This window comes from Vulpes lagopus, chromosome 11, assembly GCF_018345385.1.
Source record: "Vulpes lagopus strain Blue_001 chromosome 11, ASM1834538v1, whole genome shotgun sequence".
In the NCBI taxonomy this organism is placed as follows: Eukaryota; Metazoa; Chordata; class Mammalia; order Carnivora; family Canidae; genus Vulpes; species Vulpes lagopus.
In genome coordinates, this window is record NC_054834.1 from 86556624 (window position 1) to 86579760 (window position 23137).

The 23137-nt window shown below is 34.8% G+C and overlaps 1 protein-coding gene across 6 annotated transcripts in view; it reads left to right on the forward strand.

The window, feature by feature from the left end:
- SLC4A10 (solute carrier family 4 member 10) overlaps positions 1-23137 on the forward strand; it is a 295705-nt gene that overhangs the window by 115137 nt on the left and 157431 nt on the right. For all 6 annotated transcript variants that reach the window (XM_041723548.1, XM_041723547.1, XM_041723549.1 and 3 more), the window contains exon 3: positions 22069-22215. In XM_041723548.1, the coding sequence (XP_041579482.1) occupies positions 22069-22215 (147 nt within the window). The remainder of the gene's footprint in view (positions 1-22068; positions 22216-23137) is intronic.

A 23137-nucleotide genomic window follows, 5' to 3' on the forward strand; every position in this document is an offset into this window, starting at 1 on the left:
TTCCCACTGCCACTGCTCTAGTTCTTTCCCTGTCTGTGTACTGTGTGCTCTCTTTCTCACAATCCACCCTCCTTAAAACTGCTAGTGTTCTTTCTAAGCCTATTTCTGCTTTCTATGGTAAAATGTAGCAAGCAGCATTGACTCCCTATAATTAGACCAAATCAGGATTGTGAGTGGAGCAAAAGTTGTTGAGGTTAACCAATTTTTATTTTTGGTCTCTCATGTCCATATGGGATTAGTACTGTACAAAGTATAAGATTACAAAAGTAGAAATGCATTAATACCCTTGGAGTTTTCTTTGTATTTTCCCTTTAATACATGTGTAGTGGACAGAGTGTCCAGGTAACACAGACAATGCTCAGTTGTATTTGAATTTTATGTAAATAATGAGTATCTTTTAAGTATAGGTATGCCATGTAATATTTTTATTTATTGCTTTTTACTTGCCAACTCTGGCCACCTTAGTAGTGGATGTTACCAAGAACCACCAAAATTCCCTTTTAAGGATTGCAGTCCTTATTTCCTTAGTTGCCATGGGTGTTGCCTGCTGTTGCCTCACAACTGAGCTTTTGCCCAGAAATTACCTTCTGCTGAAAGGAGCAGTCTCTTGTTACGGGAACTGCCTCCCTTGTGGCACATTGAATTCAGTGAAGGATCAGTGAAGGAGCATTAGGGCTCAGTCCCTTTGCTTCAATTTCTTACAACTCTGAAGGGCGGTCACAGCTTCAAAGGCCCCTGTGGAATCAATGGATTCACATGTGGAATTATTGCTACTGTACCATAATTAAACTTCTTCCTCTACCAAATGCTACCACTCATATTTCTGCACAGGTGCTATTGCCGACAGCTCTCTTCAATAAACTCTCTGAACACAAATCTCTACTACAGAGTCTGTTTGCTGAAGAACTTGACTCACTCATTCATCACTTCCTGTTCCCTGAACCGTATGGATAGATGTACATACTTGGTAATTGGCAGGACCTTCACGTTGGTGTCTTAGCCTGTGGGGCTAAGAACTATCGTAGTGGGTGAGAAGGTTCCCAAACTAGTTGGCTTGGCCATGACAATATATGAAAGTCAGTATTGCATGTGACAGGAAGTGGCAGAGATTAGTGCCATCTTTAAAGACCTAAAGTATATACCAGTCTGGCCATTGCAAAAATCTTCAAGGATGGTAGTGGATGACTGCAAACTCAGCCAAGTGGGAGCATCAATTGCAACTGCTCTGTCAGGAACTGCTCTTCTCAGAGCAGGTTAACGCGGCCTCAGGTGTGTGGTATGCAGCTCTTGATCTGACAAATGCATTTTTTTTCTCTTACTATCAGAAGGACTATCAGAAGTATAATGTATATATTTATGGCCTTGCTCCAGGGCTATATTAAGTCTCCTACCCTTTTGTCATCATAGAGGTTAAAAAGACTTGAACTGAGTGGATATTCTGTAGAATGCTACATTGTTTCATTATATCGACCAAATCAACAAGAAGTGGCAAGTACGTTGAAGGCCTTGATAAGACAGATGGGTTCCAGAGTCTGTTTCCCAGCCAATCTGTTGAAAGGACACTATGAGAGTGTCAACACTGTACTGAGTCTGAAATTCCACGATGGATGGATGGATGGATAGGTGGGATCAGTTTCCACAGGCACAGTAAAATAACCAAGTGTCTCTTCAAGGTACTTTTACTCACTTTGAGTGTCTCTTCATGGTCCACCTTGGTTCCGCTTTTTTTCACAATTGATGCCTGCACTTTTTGAAGATTTAACAGTTTTTTTTTTTCAGATATGACCATTGTTGTATCTTCTGCAGGTGTAAGAATAAATTAAAGGCAAACCTCTAAAAGTACATGTCCTATTAATAACTAGATGATAATAAAGAGAAGAAAACTTAGTAGCTAAAGATGAATGCTATTAGTTTAGTAATTTTGACTGAACTGATCAATTTCCATTTGAGACAATACTATCAAATGACTGGATTGGTTCTTTTGCTAAAATTTTTTAAATACTTTTTTTGGTGCTAAAAGAAAGCATAACATAGAATTTACCATTTAAACCATTTCTAAGTATACAGTTCAGTAGTGTTAAGTATGTTCACATTGTTATGTAACCAATCTTCAGAACTTTTTCATATTGGGAAACAAAACTTTATACACATTAAATAACTCTCTCATTTGCTCCCTATACTCTCCTGTAGCAAGCACCATTCTATCTTCTGTTTTTATCTAAATGACTAGTATAGATACCTCATGTAAGTGAAGTCATGCAGTATTTGTCTTTTTGTGAATGGTTTATTTCATAGTATAATGTCTTCAAGATTCATCCATGATGTAGCATGTGTTAGTCTTTCCTTCCTTTTTAAGGTTAAATAATACTCCATTGTATATAGGTACTACATTTTGTTTATCCATTCACCTGCTGATGGACATGGTTGCTTTCATCTCTTGATGGTGCTGTTATGAACATGGGTATGCAAATATTTCTTTGAAATCTTGCTTTCAATTCTTTTTGAACATAAAGTCATAAGTGGGATTGCTGGATATACAGTCATTCCATTCTTAATTTTTAGAAGAACTACTATACTATTTTCCATAGCAGTTCACAATTTTACATTCCCATCAAGAGTACACAAAGGTTCTAATTTCTCCACATTCTTGCTAACATTTGTAATTTTCTGTTTCCTTATTTGTTTTTGGTAGGAGTGATTCTAATGGGTATAAGGTGATATCTCATTGTGGTTTTGACTTGTATTTTCCTAATAATTAGTGATATTGAGCATTTTTTCATATGCTTGTTGGCCATTTGTTCATTCTTTTTTGGAGAAATGTCTGTTCAAGTCCTTTGCCCATTGCTTAATTGGGTGTTTTGTTGTTGTTGAGTTGTATGACTTCTTTACATATTCTAGATATTAACCCATATCAGATATATTATTTGGAAATATTTTCTCCCATTACATTGATTGCCTTTTCATTCTGCTGATTTTGTCCTTTGATATGCAGAAAATTTTAATTTTTATGTAGTCCAGTTTGTCTAGTTTTTCTTTTGTTGTCTGTACTTTTGGTATCATATCCAAGAAATTCTCATCAGCTCCAATGTTATAAAGCATTTCTGTTTCCTTCTAATTTATAGTTTTGGGTCTTAGGTTTAGGTATCTGATCCACTTTGAGATAATTTTGTATATGGTATAGGATGCTTGCACTTTTACCTTTCATATTTCTTTGTTGCCTAACATTATACCTATTGTAATTCACATCGCTCCTCACGGGTTAAATATTTCCCTAAATCACTGATAAAGAACCTATTTAGTGAGAGACTATTTTTTTCCATATATTTACCAAGTATTTCTATTTTTCTATAGTTTGAGAACATAGAAGACACAGTAAAATCTCAAGGATATTATTCTAGACTTCTGTTTAAGGCCTTTTAAATTACCCCAAATTGGAGCCTTCCCATCTCTACCATTTACTAGTGATTTCTCTCCATACAGAAATAGAATGCCCGCTCTTCCCATCCATTAGTGTCACATTATCCCTCCTAGCAGAATAATTATTTTCTTCCCTCGCATCTCTATTTCTGAGTTTACATCTTTTTTATATTATTATTATGTATATATTTCTTTTTTTTTTTTTGAGAGAGAGAGCATGAGAGCAGTGGTGGGGAGGGGCAGAGGGGGACAGAGACAGAGACTCTCAAGCAGGCTCTATGCTCAGTGCAAACCCATGACCTGAGCCAAAATAAAGTCAGCCACTTAATGATATCATGAACTGAGCCAAAATCGAGTCAGCTGCTTAACCAAATGAGCCATTCAGGCACCCCTATATATTATTATTTTTTTAATTTTTATTTATTTATGATAGTCACACAAAGAGAGAGAGAGAGAGGCAGAGACATAGGCTGAGGGAGAAGCAGGCTCCATGCAGCGGGAGCCCGACGTGGGATTCGATCCCGGGTCTCCAGGATCGCGCCCTGGGCCAAAGGCAGGCGCTAAACCGCTGTGCCACCCAGGGATCCCCAGGTGCCCCTATTTATATATATCTTAACCTTCTTTTTTTTATTATAAGCTTGCTGAGGGACAAAGCATTATCTTACACATATTTGCATTCTCCCATGTTATCTAGCACTTTTTCTTGAATTAGGAACTAATAATGTGTTGCACTGAATCTCATTTATATGTCATTCAATAATATATCACTAATCATGTAAGAAGTTAAATTTATGTAATTAGATGTATAATTAATGCTCATCAAATATTCAATTACCTTTGAATTACATGTAAATACAGAAGTTTCTAATTATGTTGCAATGCACCAAGATAATCAATCTAGTTTACTTCAGTGATTTTCAGGAATTCATAAATTTAAAATTTTAATGGAAAAGTTAAGCTCATCTTTAAATCTTGGCCTACAAATTAAATCAAAGAGACATTTTCTTTATCCTGTACTGCTTTTAGCATACAGTAAAATACTTTTAAGTCAAGGATTTAATAAAGAAAATTATGCCCCTATCTTGGTATTCTTTTGCTCATTCCATTTGAGGGAAAAAAATTGTTTACTAGTTTATTTCCTTTGGAGACCACTTAATATATAGTGGACCCAAAGTGCAAAGATAATATAAGTAAAGCACCTAGCACAAAGTGATCATACAAATAGTTCTATCAATGGTAGTGCCCTTCCACTTTCTTCCTTTCACCCCCTTCCTGAGCTCTTATGATAACTGAAATGGTTTTCTGATTATAATCATAATGTCTAAAGTGGTTTCCACTAAAAAACTAAAGATAATGAGTACAGATCCTATATTTATGTCACAGTGTTTTGCAGCCAAAGTAAAATATAATTGAAAAAAAATGAAGACAAGAAAAAGCCAAAAATTAGGCCTATACTTTTCTTTTTAAACTTTTACTTCCAAAAACTGACAAGAGAAGTAAAACATGGATTCTACTGAAAGAAACCAAAGTTAGCTTCACAGAGACAGAAGTGAGCTTTGAAGGAAGAATGGGGGGTTTTGAAGGCAAGAAGGAATGATCTGTTATATTCTGGAATAGTTAATATGATCTGGCTAGTATACTGGGATTATGTGCATAGGGACAAAGAGTGGTTACAGATGAAATTTAAATATTTGTATGAGGTAGCGTAGAATGAATTAATGCTTGATATTACCAAATTAGGTAAGTATTATTATAATCTTCATTTTACAGTTAAAGAAACTAAAGCACAGAAGACTAACCTGCCCAGATCTAAGGACTAGCAAGTGGTAGAGCAGGGATTCAAAACCCACGAGAGTCTGGGCTTTTAACAACTATATTGTAGAATTAAAGATGATGCTCAGTTTTATGTTTTAGGAGATGGAATGGGGCAAGGTGATTATTAATGGAAAGGTTTGGGCATGTTTCCTCACTTGATCATGACTATATACAAAAAAGTTCAGATTTTTATGTCCTATTATGCAACAATAAATAATTTAATAATGAGTACCCATATCACAATGGTTTTCCAAATTATTTTGCAAAAATTTGAAAAGCTTTGTAGTTAGTAAATTCCCATTAGAGAGATTCATTTCCACAAATAGGAGAGCCTCTCTCCCACTGGAAACCTGTTTTGTTTTGTTTTTAAGCTCTTATTTATTTACAAGAGACACAGAGAGAGAGGCAGAGACACAGGCAGAGGGAGAAGCAGGCTCCATGCAGGGAGCCTGATGTGGGACTTGATCCAAGGACTGGGATCACATCCTGAGCCAAAGGCAAACACTCAACCACTGAGCCACTCAGGCTCCTTGGAAACCTGTTTTATTATAACCCCATGTTCTCCTATTTTAAATTCTCATCTATCTGCTCCACAACATGAATAATCTTATTGTTTGCTTATTCCAAATGTCTTTTCTTTGAAAAAAATTCATTTTTTCCTGCCATTACTGGTTGACTAGCTTTTATACAATTTAGTATTGTTGATATAGGCTCAATGTCAATTGATGGGGTAATTCTAGGTGGTATTTGATCCATTGGTAATGCGTAGTAAAATTAGTTAATTACACAGGATTCATATGAACTTATACATTTTGCCTGTCAAATACATTGGATATTTGAGGATGAGATGTAGGCACATAGACTAATTCTGAAGATTTCAGAAAAACAATAGTGAGTATTACATTTCATTTTCTTATTGAGCAATCTTTGCCACCTGAGCACATTTCATAATGAACTCGTTCCCCTGGGTATCCCAAGAATAAGAAATAAATAAGAGAATATTGTTTTAAATACTTTTGTTTCTAAAATTAACTCTTAGGTAAGCTATACATCATGTTCCATATTTCTTCATTTTAGGCATTTCACATAACTTGTGTATTGTGACGCACATCAATATATTTTGGTATATAATTTATACATGATATTTTGTCTATTTGAAGTGAGTGATAACTTGATAGTTCTTTATAATCTGTTTTTATAGTGTATTGTAATCCCAAGTAAATTTGAAGGATCTTAAAGTATTTTTAAAAATCTGGTTGTGGTTTATTAGACCACTTGTAAGCAGTTATAGACATGTATTTGCATTAGGAGAGTAACATATACTCTAATGTGTATATGTGACTAAGAAATCCTGCAAATTTATGATTTCATAATTTAGGGGTCCTACTTATACATCTTGCATCCCTAGCTTAGCCTGTCAATTTTTAGGTAGCCGATTTTAGAATAAAATCCCTTCATTATTCCTTGTAAGTCAAACTCTGTTCAATACAGTTACAGTTCTACCTATCAAAGATATGGTACAGCATTTAGAATATTTGCTTTCTTGTTTGAGGGGGAAGGGTATTTGCTTTCTAATGTGACTTAACTATATCATCTGTGAATGAGTAGAACTGTGTGTTTGTGTGTGTATGTAACATTTTCAATCAATTACTATTTCAGAGATATAATAGATGAAAAGAAATTCCTTTTCATTACATTGAATATATAATCCTATAAATATTAAAAGAAGGAATTTTACAGCAAAGTATTTCCTTAATCCTTAAATATTTGAATCCTTAAATATTGAAATTTGAAAACAGACCACAAATGACCAAAGCTTCTTAATATATACTACGTAGGTTTATATTAATATTATACTTTAGTTTTGCATTTTCCAGACATCTGAGACTTAAGGGTGTTCATTATTTAGTTACACAGTTTAATAGTGTGTGGGAGTAGTATTATGAAGGTGACATTGTGAAGTAGATCAACTTAGTCTACTTCTTGATTAAATTCTTAAGTCTCTATTTCAGCTGTTACTCATTCCCTCTAGAAGGATCCAACTTTATTTTTTAAAGATGTATTTATTTATTTTAGAGAAAGAGAAAGAGCTAGGGGGGGGGCGGGCGCAGAGGGAGAGGGAGAGGAAGAGAAATCCTCAAGCAGACTCCCTGCTGAGTCCCACACCCACCCAGCTCAATCTCAGGACACTGGGATCATGACCTGAACCAAAAATCAAGAGCTGGCTGCTTAACCGACTGAGCCAACCAGGTGCCCCCATCAAGTGATGTTACTTTAAAGCTCTTCAACTGCATGTGATCGCAGCCTCCTCAGGTTGTTGCCTTTCTACAGAATTGGATCACAGTAGTATGCACAGGGATAGGCTACCAGTCAGGCTCTTTCTAGGGAAGTTGTCATCATTCACCAATATTTAAGTGTTGTTTATGGCATAAAAACACTGAGGCATTTTCTGTTTTATGCCCTTCATTCTCTAAGGAGTTTTAGATACTGGTGTAACCAATAGGACACTTCAGTCCTCCAACCCTTTGGAAAAAAATGTCAGTGGCCACTTTGCACATAAATGCTTACATTAAAATTGAAATTGATATACATAGGGATAATAATAAGTATCAAATAATAATTGAAAGAGGTGATGTTCTTAATTGTTTGGGTAATGCACACCTATAATTTAGAAGTACTGGTATCACTAGTACCTTAATAGAATTAATCCCATTTTAGGTACCAGTATTCTGGGTATTTTTCTGAGTGCTCTCTTGTATTTTCTCCCAGTAACCTTGTTTGCTTCCCCATTCTATCTTCCTGCTTTGCTGGCTGCCTAGTTGTTCCTAACAGCCTTTAGTGTATCAGACTTGCTGAAAGCACAATGAAAAAAAAATGGAATTTTCTTTTCTTCCTTTTTCCATCATTTCTACTCTTTAATGAGCTTCAGGTAGAACAGTGATAAAGGAAACAAAATAATAGAAATTGTGATTAGAAGAAAGTAAAATTTGAATTTTCTGCTCGTAAATTAAGCTTTTGTGTCTGAGGCAGGAAGATTATGAATATTCCTGATTGCTTTCTAAACTGCTTCTAAATTGCCTTAGGAGCATTTGTAATAAAAGTATTATAGTCTTATTAGCAAAAGGATTTCTAATTTCTAGAAATTTATTTAGAATTATGCCTATTTTTTCCTTTGCATAACTCAGTTTTTTTTCTTGTGAACACAGTTGCCATGATTTAATTAGATGACAATATAGCACGAAAGCATTTTATGACATCACAGTGATTAATACAAAATTATAGTGTCAGCAACACCAGAGCAGTTAATAATAACAGTGATCATGAAAACAAAAGTCTTGTTCGGTAAATTGAGATATCAATTGTTTCTGTGAATGGCTTATTTCTCTCATGCTAAGATTTACTAATATGTATCCTATGTGACTATTAAAAAGTGCTCTTAATTGCCAACTACCGTGGCTCTCTGTCCTCATTCCTTTTGAATTCTCTTTGCTTTTAGAACTCTGACTATGCCTTAGTTCTTAGATCTCTCTTCTCTCATCTCTCTTCCCTTGACTGATGATTTTCACAGATCGTGTCTTCCTTGGTATTTTTTCTGTTTTACTCACTGGCCCCTCTTAGTCTGTCTGACTTTCCTATACTTTTTTTTTTTCAAAATTACATTTGTTTTATTGTTTTAAAAATTATGAAATAGGGGCACCGCGGTGGTTCAATCAGTTAAGTGTCCAACTCTTGATTTTTGGGTCAGGTTATGATCTCAGGATCCTATGATCAAGTCCTGTGTCAGGCTCCATACTGGGCATGGAACCTGCTTAAGGTTCTCTCTCTCCCTGCTCCTCTCCCCCAAAATAAATAAATTAAAAAATAAAATTATTTAAATAATATGTGTTCCATTAGAAAAATCCAAGAAATATAAACAGTATAAAGAATACGAACAAAACAATAGCCCTGAAAACCCACCACTTAAAAGTAATACTATTAATATTCTAAGCAGAATAATGATGGAATTAATATTATGAACAGAATATTAATAAATTAATTAATTAAAAAATATATATTTATTTATTCATGAGAGACAGCACGAGGGAGAGGCAGAGACATAGGCTAATACAAATATTAGTTGAAGAAAATGCTAAAGGAATACTTACAAGGAACAACACTGCTAAATTAAAGTATTTGAAAGATTATTATAAAGAGGATGAAATATATTATCATTTTATTATACAGAAATAGTGGAGTTTCATATAAAGAAAAAAATGTATTAAGTTGTTAAAATTGCCCTATGGATATGGTTACTTAAAAATACTTAGTTTTAGAAATATTGAGTTAACTTCTTCAACTCCTATTTATTTCAGATGTTAAAATGAGAAATTTTAATCAGATCTCAGAAAAATGTTTCAGCTCTAACTTCTGTGATCTTTAAAGTGAGCATCTAGAATATGCTTTAAAATATAAATTCCTTCTTAACTTTGCTTAATATTTAAATACTTTGAAGTTTTTAAGTTTCCTGACTGACCAGAAAAGTTAATTAATTTTATTTATTTTTTTCAGTTCATTAATTTTATTGTTTTTTTTTTTTTTTTTTTTTTTATGATAGTCATAGAGAGAGAGAGAGAGGCAGAGACACAGGCGGAGGGAGAAGCAGGCTCCATGCACCGGGAGCCCGATGTGGGACTCGATCCCGGGTCTCCAGGATCGCGCCCTGGGCCAAAGGCAGGCGCCAAACCTCTGCGCCAAACCGCTGCGCCACCCAGGGATCCCCCAGTTCATTAATTTTAAATTTGAAAAGGAATCCTCATTCTGTATAAATAAAGGGGTTCAAAATGTCCTAAAAATTATTTAAGACCACAGAAACTTATTTTATACCTTTCTTGAGGAAGAAAGCAATTTGAAATAATGTGACATTATATACCTGATTATACAATTAGCTTAACTGAAATTTTGAAAAGTTTTATAATGAAGTATAAGGTGCTAAGAGAGTGTACACTGGCAGTTATGTCTGATAAAATTAGACAGATTTGATAGATATGATTACATGGTAGCAAAGAGTTCTCGGAAGCAACAGCAGGAAAAACTGATGTACAACGACTCTCTAAGCCTTTGTGTGACATTTGCTGATGTCCCAGAGGTCTAAACAAGTCGCACAGCCAAGCCGAGATTCAAGGGTTGGAGGAATAGATTTCCTTTCAGATGAAAGAAACTGCTAAAATATTTCTAGCCATAAAAAACTACCATATTATCACATTTGTAAATATCTATTCAGAAATGCCAGATTTTTTCATCTTTGCTTTCAGATGTTTCTTTTTATCCCTTCAGTTCTACAGTTGAATCCCACCAACTTTCTTCATGGAAATCTCTTTTTCTTCTCAACTCTTTGTTTTCCCAAGCAAGCCTCTTTGTCCTTAATTATCATAATTCCCAGAATGAGCCACTTTCTACATGTGCACATGTCTTTTGGATTAACACAATACAAAACTAAATCTGGAATATTTTACAGTTTTAATTTTTGCTCATTTCCTAAGCTGTTTCCCTAAAGCAAAGTGGCAGGGCTGTTCAGAAATCATAAATTAATTAAAATGGGCTGGGGAGGTGGGGAGTTACCACCTTCTCTTTGCATTCATTTTTTAAAGAATCCCAGAACATATGTTGATCTATTTTCTCTCTCTTCCTTGCAAAATGAAACAACAAACATAAATATTTTAAAATAATCATGAAATTGATGGAGCGCGTGGGTGGCTCAGTCAGTTGCATGAACAATTCTTGATTTCAGCTCAAGTCATAATCTCAGGTCATGAGATTGAGCCCCAAATCAGGCTCTGTGCTGAGCACTGAGCCCTGAGCCCTGAGCCCTGAGCATGGATGGAGCCTGCTTAATATCCTCTCTTTCCCTCTCCCTTTGCTGCATTTCCCCCCCTTCCACGTGCTCTCTCCTGAAAAAAGAAAATAGTGAAATTGTAAGCTTTTGTGATTGCAAAAGTACATATTCTAAGATAGATAAGGTAAGATACCTTATTCCCCCCCCCCCACTCTAGCATGTACCTCACATTATCCTCCCAAATAGCTCCTCTGCTTTTGCATATATCATCCCACCCCTTTGCTAAGGTCAAACCTACTTATTGTTTTGAGACTCAAGTCAATTTCTACCTTTTCCATGAAACTTCCTGTTATGTTAACCTCAAGTTATACTTGATTTCACTCTAATATGAATTCCTACAGCATTTAATGGCTGGTACACATAAGAACATTAGCTTTAATGCAGACTGGTATTGTTCCTGCTTTGTATTTGTATTCTAATTTGTATATTTGCTGCTGTTTTCTTTGTTGGGCTTGAGTCCTCAATAATTGAATGGTTATCTTTTAAGTGCAGGGATCATGTCCTATAAGCATTCCTTATTATCCCATTGCTTGATTGATTTGAATTCTAACCAATCTTTGAGCCCTAAACATCCAACATCAAACTGGTTTTGCAACCTATCAGGACTGGGAATTCTCCTGTTTTTCTTTTTTCTTAGAAAATACATATTATTAGGATTCATTCATTTATTCGACAAATCCTGAAGCTTACATGTTAAGGCTTTTCATGTTCCAAGAAGAAAAATAACACTGCTATCTCAAGATACAAAGTAACTTAGTGCTGTGTTCTGCTCAAGACAGTGTTATAGACATAAAAAGTTGATTTTTAAAAAAATATATTACAGTAGTAAACTAGTAAATCTCAGACTGGCTTTTTTGAGGAGTAACATTAGCACTTACAAGATTTCTATTTTTTTTTTTTTTTTGATAGAATAGTCATAGTCATGTGATCCTTTGTTTTGTTATGATTACAAATATAGCCCTGAGGTCCGATGACTGTGACCAGCCCTGGTTTGACACTTTTTTTCTTTCAGTGAAGCAGTCCAAGAAACAACAGTGCTATAGCCTATACACACACACTCACACCCTCTTGGTCTCTTTCTGTTGCTTTCCCTCAGCAGAGAATTTCTGTTGGATTTAGAATTCTTTGATATATTATGATAAATGATGGCTTGTTGTGTTTTCTGACTCTGTTAGAGTCTCCATGGAATTAAAGATCACATGCTTATTCAGCTTAATGTACTTGACCTTTTCCCATGATTGACACATCTAAATGGCTGTAGCAACTCAGTAATTATGCACCAGCTGTGTTATATTCATTTCATGGAAAAAAAAAACCCACAGAGTTCTCTTCAAGAGTAGGTAGCTTGGCCACTTTCCTCCTAGCTAAATAAAGGAAAATAGTTTATTAGTACTATTATTAATTATAGTAGGAGTCCTTTCTATTCCCAAATACACCTCTAATCTCACTGCATTTGGTAAACACTTGGAATGCTATAACCACAGCCACATTGAGTTGTTTCAGTACTGGGACTTCTAACATAACCAAAATATCTACAATAATTCTGTATCTGCTTAGCAAAATTATATCTACACAATTTAAGTGTCAAAAATCCAAGATCTGTTAGCAAAATTTTTACTCAGAAAACAATGTTATCTTTAATGGACCCTTGTTTTTCTAATGGGGAAACTATATTTTCTCTGAAGTGATGTATAGGTAAATTCTGAATAAATTCTAGTGTTCTGTGCTTATCTCAAAAAAATCTTTTAATAGCACTATCCCATTATTACTAATATTTTAAAAATATATTTTTATCTAAATAATTCTGAATTTTTATTAATTTTTGGGTTTTGACATGATATGAAATCATTAATTGACTATTTTGATTAACTTAAGAACTACTCATTTGAGAAGATTCCCTCTTTTAAGACTAAAATTTTGGACTTTATATATCATAAAATGAAATTGTTCCCTATATAATCTTAAAAATAGTTTGGATTAGGATTAATATTATTCAAGTAACTTCTTGAATAACATTTATCATTATAACATATAACAATGTTATATGTTAACATATAGCAATAACATTTATCATTAAGTTACTCAAATTCTTTGTCTTCTTAAGCGATGTCTACCAGGATGGAAAATTCCATTTTGGATAAAATGTTTTTGGAAAAATTTGTGGAAATGTTAACCTGAAAATTTTATATTATACTGTTTTCCACAGGATCTAATGTGATTCTCTAGTTGCTTAAAACAGGGTTATTATAGTTGGGATTAGGAAAGTTGGCAGTATAGAGGAAACAGGAAGACAATGAGATAGGACAGGAAAATTTTATTTTGTCTTCTTATTCTTTTGAGCCACTGAGAGGTGAGTAGTATGAAGGACAAAGGAGACTAATAAGTATGAGTGGTCTGCTCTGTAAAAGGCCTCATGTTTAATACTTTATATGTATTATATTCTCATATAATCTTTGTAGGAAGTATTTTAAATCCATTAACAGTTGTTCATTTTGTTCTAAAAGCAAACATGAGGTGGTTTCTGGATCAGAGACAGACTCTTACTACTTATAGCAATAACCACATTCATTGTCCATGTCTTCTTCTTCCCCTTTAAGGTGATATGATGAGAACCAGGTGGTTATATGCACAGGAGGGAGGCCCTAATATTATGAATCTGTGAGTTTATATAAGAATTTCTCAACAGCTGCCTTTTTCCCTCCTGAGAGAGAGAGAGAGAGAGGGAGGAGAGAAAGCTTATCTACTTTATGTAATCAAATCTCAAGAAGAGGAAGACTCTTAGTTTAAACCCTTTGGACTATAAACCAGTAGCTATGGGGATTTATTATCTTTTGCAGTGTAAAGACATGAATCTGGAAGATAAATGTCTACATCTCTATGAAGGTCTCTATTTTTTAACAACGTTTAACCTCCAAAGCTTGTCCTTTAATCCAGATTCCATTTTTCTTTGCTTTAGGTCTCTAATCATGTAGAAACAGGAAATATTTTCTCTATGGTTTCATAGCCATAAATTGTGGCTTTTTCATCACTGTTACTTTGAAATTTTTTCCATTCTTAAGTTTTGAAATGTGCTTAGTATCTAAAGCATTATTATGTCTGTTATCTATATATTTTACTTAAAAAATCATTTCTATTTATACAAAAGATTTATGTACTCAATAAAAATTTATTGAGCATCCAGAACTATCAAGCACTGTTCTAAGTACTTTGGGGATATATCAGCAAACAAAATATCCCTGCCCTTCTTTTGTTAAAAGACTTTGGGGAGAAACTAGAAAGTAAACACTAAATATAACAAGTTAACTACATGGTTATGTAAGTGCTATAGAAAAAAATAAAAATAGAGGATTCTGAGAAGCATAAAGGGTCAGAAATGGTAGGGTGTAATATTAAATAGGTGTTTAGTGTAGGCTTCACTGAGAAGGTGAAATATGAGCAAGGACTTGAAAGAAGGGAGGAATTATCCAAGTAGGAAGAATGTTCCAGGCAGTGAAACAAGACAGAGGCAAGTTCCCAGGGTGACACTCAGAACAGCAAGGAGACTATTGTGGCTGAAGTGAAATTGGGTGAGGAAGAGATCAGTAGGGAAGAGATCAGAGACCTAATAAGAGTGGGGCATGCAGATCACAGAAATCTTTGGAGAGCCCTCAAGAAATCTTGACCTTTTCTCTGAGTAAAATAAAATAACAACATTAGAAGAAAGAATGAATGACATGATCTAACTTTCATTTTTAAGAAGACTACACTGGCTGTTGTGTTTGGTGCAGACCATAGGGATAATGATAGACTCATGATAGACCAGTCAGGAGACTATTGCAGTCATACAGGTTGGGTATGTTGTGGCTCTGACCAGAATGGTGAAGTAAAATAATTCAAATTCTGGATATATTTTGCAGGTTACTCGAATAGGTTTCCCATTGGATTGGTTGTGGGCTTAAGAAAAAGAGAGGAGCCTATAATGACTCCAAGATATTTGTCCTGAGCAACTAGAAAATTGTATGTCATCAAATGAGACGGACAAATTAGGTCAGAGGTGGATATTTATTTAGAATGAGAAAACAATCAACAAATGATTATTTGGAAAGTGATAAATGGCACAAAATCCTAACATTTGGAGAAATAGCATGCTTTTAAAAATGAACTGACATAACTCTGTCATACTTTCCCCCCCTAAATTTTTGACCTCTAATATCAAGGATTTTTAAACAGAATTTCCTATTAAGGGTATGGAAAATTAACTCTATTATTATTCATTAAAATTTATTTTTTATTAATGTAGCCTACAAAGGGTTCTTTCATCTTTACAACTGAATTAGTAATTACACAAAAATGTTTGGGGTTGTCTTAAAATTTAAGAAAGCTTCTATCAGGTTTCTTGTATATATAACCCATGATATATAGAGGAATTTTCTGGAGACTAACTCTGGCTCTATACAATTGAAACTTTGCTTCTTCTCTACTACCCACATACTTCTTTTTATTTATTTATTTATTTATTCATGAGACACACACACACACACACACACACACACACACACAGAGGCAGAGACACCGGCAGAGGGAGAAGCAGGTTCCATGTAGGGAGTCCGATGTGGGACTCGATCCCGGGTCTCCAGGATCACGCCCTGGGCTAAAGGCAGGCACTAAACCGCTGAGCCACCCAGGGATCCCCCCCCACATACTTCTAATGTGGAAGATTGTGATGCTTTGCATGTTATGATAACACTTCAGGCCTGAACCTTGTCACAGTGTCAGATAAGTTTGGTACAATGGGTACAAGGAGTATTCCTCAAAACGATTCTAATTCCAGGATAGCTAACAATAACCTACTCATATATGGAAGTGCCTGCAAATCACATAAATACTTTCCATTAAATCCAACCTAAATGTATCTACACCTCTATTTTCTCTTAGTTTCTCAAGATGTCCACAGACACTCAAGTGCCTCCCATCATGAAAGTATTTTACATTAATAAATTTTCATAAAATATATGACCATTAGAATACAGTGTTAGTCCTCTCCACCCTTACGTCTAATCTACTACGAGCTATGAGTCTTGACTTTCTTTTTTTTAAAGACTTAAAAGACTTTATTTTATTGAACAGTTGCAGGTTGCAGAGATAGTGCAGAAAGTACAGAAAGTTCCCATATACTCCATCCCTGCACACAGTTTCCCCTATTACTAACATTTTTCATTATCAGAATACATTTGCAACTGATGAACCAGTATTAGAAGATAATTTTTAACTACATTTCATAGTTTACATGAGGGTTCACTCTTTGTTTTTTTATATGGGTTTTGACAAATGTGTAATATTACATATCCACCATTACAGTATCATAGTGTCACTTCTCTAAAAATGCCCTGTGCTTTACTGAAACATCCCTACCACCTATCCCTGAACCTCTGGAAATGTTTGGTAGTTTTACTGTCTCTATAATTTCCAGAATTTCATATAGTTGGAATCCTACAGCACATAGCTTTTTCACTGATTTCTTCAATTAGCAATATGAATTTAAGGTTTCTCCATGTCTTTTCATGGTAGATGGTTTTCTTCTTATTGTTTAATAATACTCCATTGTATGGCCATACCACAGTTTGTTTATTCATTTATTTTTTATTATTTTTTAATAATAAATTTATTTTTTATTGGTGTTCAATTTGCCATCATACAGAATAACACCCAGTGCTCATCCCGTCAAGTGCCCCCCTCAGTGCCCGTCACCCATTCACCCCCACCCCCCGCCCGCCTCCCCTTCCACCACCCCGAATTGGTTTCCCAGAGTTTTTATTCATTTAAAGGACATCTTAGTTGTTTCCCATTTTTTGACAATTATGATGAATAAAGCTGCTATAAATTTGTGTGCAGGGTTTTTTTTAAATAATTTTATTTATTTATTCATGAGAGACACACACAGAGAGGCAGAGACACAGGCAGAAGGAGAAGCAGGCTCCATGCAGGGAGCCTCATGTGGGACTTGATCCAGCAGCCAAAGGCAGATGCTCAACCGCTGAGCCACCCAGTCATCCCATGTGTGCAGGTTTTTATGTTGATGTTTGCTTTCAACTCATTGGGTAAATACCTAATGGGTGAATTCAGTATTTAGATTAGAATCTGGACATAGATATTACACCTTTCACAAAAATTAACTCAAAATGGATGATAGGCTTAAATGTAAAACAGAAACTTGTGCAACTCACAGAAGGTAACATAGAAGAAAATCTAGGTGACTTTGAGTTTAATGATGACTTTTTAGATATAACACCAAAAACATAATTCATGACAGAAAAGTTGATAAATTGAACATCTTTAAAATTAAAACATATGCTCTATGAAAGATACCATTACAAGTGAAAAGACAAGCTAAAGAGAAAATTCTTGAAAAGGCATTCCTAATAAAGGACTTATATCCAAAATATACAAAGAACTCTTAAATCTCAACAATAAGAAAACACAAATCTAATTATAAAATAGGAAAAAATCTGAACGGACACCTCACCAAAGAAGAAATACAGATAGTAAATACGTGTGTGAAAAGATGTCCAATATTGTAGGTCATTAGGGAATTGCAAGTTAAAAGAATGAGGTATCACTACATACCCATTAGAACAGCTAAAATCCAAAATACTGACAACATCAAATGTTGGCAAGAATGTGGAGCAACAGGAACTTTTATTCACTGATGGTTGGAATGCAAATGGTACAGCCACTTTGGAAGACAGTCTGGCAGTTTCTCCTATAGGTAAACATAAGCTTACCATGTGATCCAGAATTCAGTCATAGTTATTTACCCCAGTGAGTTTTGATATTTTAACCAGCCTTGCAAGATTCTGCCTCAGGAAACTCCTTCAGCTTGGTCTTCTTTGCATTTAATGTCCTTAAGACATCAGTTCAGCTGTGTGTCTTGGCATCCTCTTATCTGATTATGCTTGGATGTGGTTTCAGATGGTTTATTTTAGCCTTGACTTGGCAACTTTTTAGGATGTTACTTTTGGCACATGCCCATCAAATCTGCATTTCACAAACAAAGAAAATATTCACTATACCCAGCCAGGCCCTCTGGACTTGCATCTTAAGTCCTGGTGCCCCTTCTCTTTATCCATCTGGGGAATGGTTATCTTAATCAGTAATTATTAGAAACATTTTGCAATCTTAAGATTTAGTTTAAGTACCACCCTCTGTAAAGCCTTTATTGCAAGTCTAGGAAATATTCATTGCCTAAACTTCCTCAATTTCACTCATTTCTTCATTTACTGAAATTGCTCTTATGAAGATAACAGATAAACATTCATTTCCAACTGCAATGGCTGGTTTTGAGTCTTAATCTTGTTTTGGCTCCTGTATAGCATATAAACTAGTAAATGTCCCCTTCTTCAAACTCTCTCTGTTTTTTTTTTAATTTTTTAAATTTTGAAATGAAACAAAAAAGCTTAGGTACAGAAAATAAAAGTACAGAAAGCTTATGTTTAAATTTTAGATATTATTGAAAGAAAAACTTTTATCAAGGAACAGAACATTTCTGCTACCCCAGAAGCTCCTCATGTGCCTCTTCCCAATCACAGCTCTTATTCACTTTTGTGCCAGAGGTAATAAGTATTCTGACTTTTGGTTTGATCTTTTCCTATGTATGCATCTCTGAACAATATATTTTAGTTTTTCTATTTTTAAAGTCTTATAAAATAAATTCTATTATATATATATATTTTAATCAATAGTATGTTTGTGAGATTTATCTACGTTGTTATGCATATTTCTGGTTTGTTCATTATTGTCATATATGTCCCATTATGTGAATACCCCCTACTTTATACATTGTTTTAATGGATTTTTGGGTTGTTTCCAGCACTTTTTTTAAAGGTTTTATTTATTTATTCATGAGAGACACACAGAGAGAGGCAGAGAGGAGAAGTAGGCAGAGGGAGAAGTAGCTCCATGCAGGGAGCCCGACATGAGACTCCATCCTGGGTCCCCAGGATCACACCCCGGGCTGAAAGCGGCGCTAAACTGCTGAGCCACCAGGGCTGCCCACCACTGAGCCACAAGGGCTGCTCCAGCACTTTGTTTTTTATAAGCAGTGCAGCTGTAGAGATTCTTATACATGTCTCTTATACTTCTATACATCTTCATGCAATTTTCTAAGATCCAGGGAAATTGCTGGATTATAAAGTATGTATATTTTCAATTTCAATAAAAATGCTATACTGTTTCAAAGTAGTTTTGTAAAATACTACTGGTACTCTATGAGAAACTGGTCTGCACCACACCAAGACATAGAATTGTCAACCAATCAACTTTTGCCAAGATGGTAGGAGTATAGAGAGATCTCCTTATGGTTTGAATTTCTATTTCCCTGAGAACTAGTGCAGTTGAGGACCTTTTCTTACATTTAGTAGCAGTTTGTATTTTCTTTTTTATTAAGTGCCTGTTAAGTTTTTTGTCTATGTTCCCACTGGGTTTTCATTTTTTCTTAGGATTTGTGGATTTCTTTTTATATCTAGCTTATTAGTTCTTTATCAGTTATATGTGTTAGAAATGTATTTTTTTAGAAATGCATTTTTATGCCTTGTAGCCCTCCCAGCTTATAATGAAGAGAACTTCCTGACTTAAATATAATAAAACTTATTAATCATTTCTTTTATGAATACTACTCTTTAAGAATTGTTTCCTAACCTGGCATTAGGAAGACATTTTCCAGAGACAATAGAGATAAAAAGCAGGTGTCTAATCTCCCATATTTAATTGAAACTCTGTGACTTAATTTTTTTAAGCATCTAATTTCTTTTTCTGACTCTTAGATGCAAGGCTCCATCTGAATTCTCTTCATCGCTCCGCACATTCCCCCCAGTTAATAACCTTCAACATATTAGAGAATAATAGTGTTGTGATGGTCCAAGTAATTGCAATTACTAACATTTAAGATGCCAAATTTGTGAATTGTTTTAAGTATACAAGTTTGTGGTATATCTTTATATTTCATAAGGTAAATTCTCCCTCCTTGAACTTCATCAAGATGTTAGTGTTTATTTTTCTTTTAAGTTTTCTTATTACATTTTAGATGATTTGTTCTAGTTACGTTGAAATAGTAACGTCAGAAATTTGTGATTGTATTGAATTTATAGATTAATTAATGTATGTCTGTTTTGCGGTTCACATCTTCTCTTCACTTATTCTGATATGTTTGTTCAGGGTGAGGATGCCCAGAGCAATACATTACACTTGTGAGCTCCACTTTTTACATAAGTTGGGAGGGCCAAAACCTGCTGACTTATAAAAATAAAATAATATCTTGTTTATATTTGTATTATTGTGTAGCACAATACTACAGAATAAAATGTTTGTTATTTCAGTAAATGTTTGTTAGGCATCTGTTGTATGCCAAGCACTGTGTCAGGTGCCAGTGATACAAACTGACTAACATAATAGCCTTCTTAGTGAAGATTTATAAGAAGAAAACTTCTTATAGGTAAATAATTACAATCAAGAGTTATTAAGTATTAGAGAGCCCTTGAGGAAGAAACTGGTCAACTATATTTAGAATGAGAAGGTATGAAAAATTTTATACTTGGCATAATCCTTGAACTGAGACTTGAGTAGTTATTCATCAGATAGTCAGGAGGGACAAAGACATTTCCTATAGTTGGGGAATAAGAACAGTATTAAATAAAAACAGAGATTTGAGAACATCTGGCTAAAGGGTTAAAGGGGCTCACGCTGGCTCATAGTGTGTGAGGCAGAGTGTATTTAGAAGCCTGGCCAGAGAAATAGGCAGAGGTCAGATATTATTTGACCTTAAAGAGTACTAAAAAGCTTTATAGGCAGCAGAGAACAACCAATGAGTTTAAAGCAGGAGAGTAATGTAGTCAGATTCGCATTTTTGGAAAAAAAAAAAAAAAGCCATCAGCACTCAGGATGGATAAAAGATAGTACAAGAGTGCAGCTAGGAAAGAAAAAAAAAAGCAGGAAGGAGAATGTTCTAATAGTCCTGATGGGAAATGATCAGAGTCCAACTAAGACAGTAGCACTAGGGATACTGAAGAACGAATGGATTTTAGAGATGTAAAGAAGGACCTGATTATAAATAAGATGGTCTTTGAGATGACTGGATAGATGGTGCATTTACTAAGATAGATGATAGATGGTTAATACTTGGGAGACAGAAAAGAGTGAGTTCAAACATGGACATGTTGAGTTTGACATACCTGTGGGAAGGATATACAAATAATATGTGTAATAAGTGGTGGATACATAGGCTTGCAGTCCAAGAGAGCAATCTGGCATCAAATTTTAGGTCTCAGAGCCTATAATAAATATGTATCAGCTGAAATCATAAGGTCAAAGATAGAGCCTGGGGATCTCCAACCTTGAATGGGTAAATAGAAGAACCACAAAGGAAACTGATATGAGCAAAACAAAGGAGGAGGAGGAGTACCAGGAGAAAGTGGTCATAGAAAAGAGAGTGATCAATAGCATCAAGTGTCACAGATAGATATAATAGAACTGAAAAGATTCCATGGGAGTTTGGCATTACTGTGGACGTTGGTGAAATCTGTTTCATGAGATAGTGATTGTTTCATATACCGAACTGTGAAGGGCAGGGAACTGGTGAGATAACAGTTAGTTCAGTGTAGGGAGAAAATAAAATAAATTTTCTTTATGGGAAGAGTATAATTATAAACTATGAGGGATAGATATAAAGAGATTAATACAATTAATAAATTAATGGTGATTATAAGATATATAACCAAATAATTAGCATTATAAATGTTTGTGGTAGATCTGTGACATATTTAAATAGGTATAAGGGCCAAAATACCCTGCAAGTCACAAGCTTTTACATACTATACACACTCAAAAATGGTTTGCTGGATTGAACTGAATAGAGTTCCATTAATATGTAAATCATCATCTTCTGTGCTCTGGAATAATTCAGATTTTAATTTGTGCGTTTGCTTCTGATGAAGGTCATCGGACACTATTTATTGGAGTACATGTGCCCCTGGGAGGAAGGAAAAGTCATCGACGTCACAGGCATCGTGGTCATAAACACAGAAAGAGAGACAGAGAGAGAGATTCAGGATTAGAGGATGGAAGGGAGTCACCTTCCTTTGGTAAGAAATTTTCTTCTTATTATGTTTTTATTAAATTTACCATGGTAATAATATTATACTTGCTCAATCCATAATTAGCAGTTATACCTCATACTCATAAAATTGCTTATACTTTTACAAAAGATGTTGGTTGGTCAGATGGGGGAGAAGTGACAGGGAAAAGACTTGATCTTTATTTTTCTCGAATTGTGCTTTGTGAAGTTGAGAATTGGCTTAGATTTGTGACCGAAGAAACACACGGAATTTGTGAACCTTAGTTGTATAAACCCTTGATAATGTGTACAAATAATAGTCATTGCTGTAAGCAGTTAAAAATCCCAGGGGGAAATGCCTTTATTAAGTCCTCACATACTTTTTTTTTTTTTTTTAAAGATTTTACTTATTTATTCATGAGAGAATATGGTAGTTGGTAACAATATCTGAGTGCCTTGAAAGCCTGTGGACATAACATAACCAAGAGCCTGGCTTTCAGTTTCTTGACATTTCCATCTCCTATGACACTCTCCTCCACTGTACCTAGTTCACCTAACTCATCCATAGTCACTCTACCTCTGAGGTTATCAGTGCATTTGCTTTGGTTTCTGACCCTGCGTCTCTCCTGCTTGCCTGCCTATGCAAATGATTGACCTCTATTTTTTTTTTCTATCCATGCTATCATCTTTCTTTCATTATTTTCTTATCCTACTCTGATTTCATAGCCTATAATTTTAGTAATACTTTTGTTAATCTTCTAAATATCATAGGTTCCCTGTTTTAATTTTATTCATACTTTCACTCCCACTGACCCCTACTTTGTTGGGGTCACTCTGTGTTCCTGCTCTCTCTCTGCCACCCCGATGGGCATGCTGTGCTGGATATACCCATTCGCCATGGCAGATTGTAACTATTTAAATTCACGATGCAATCAACCTTCACAGTGCCT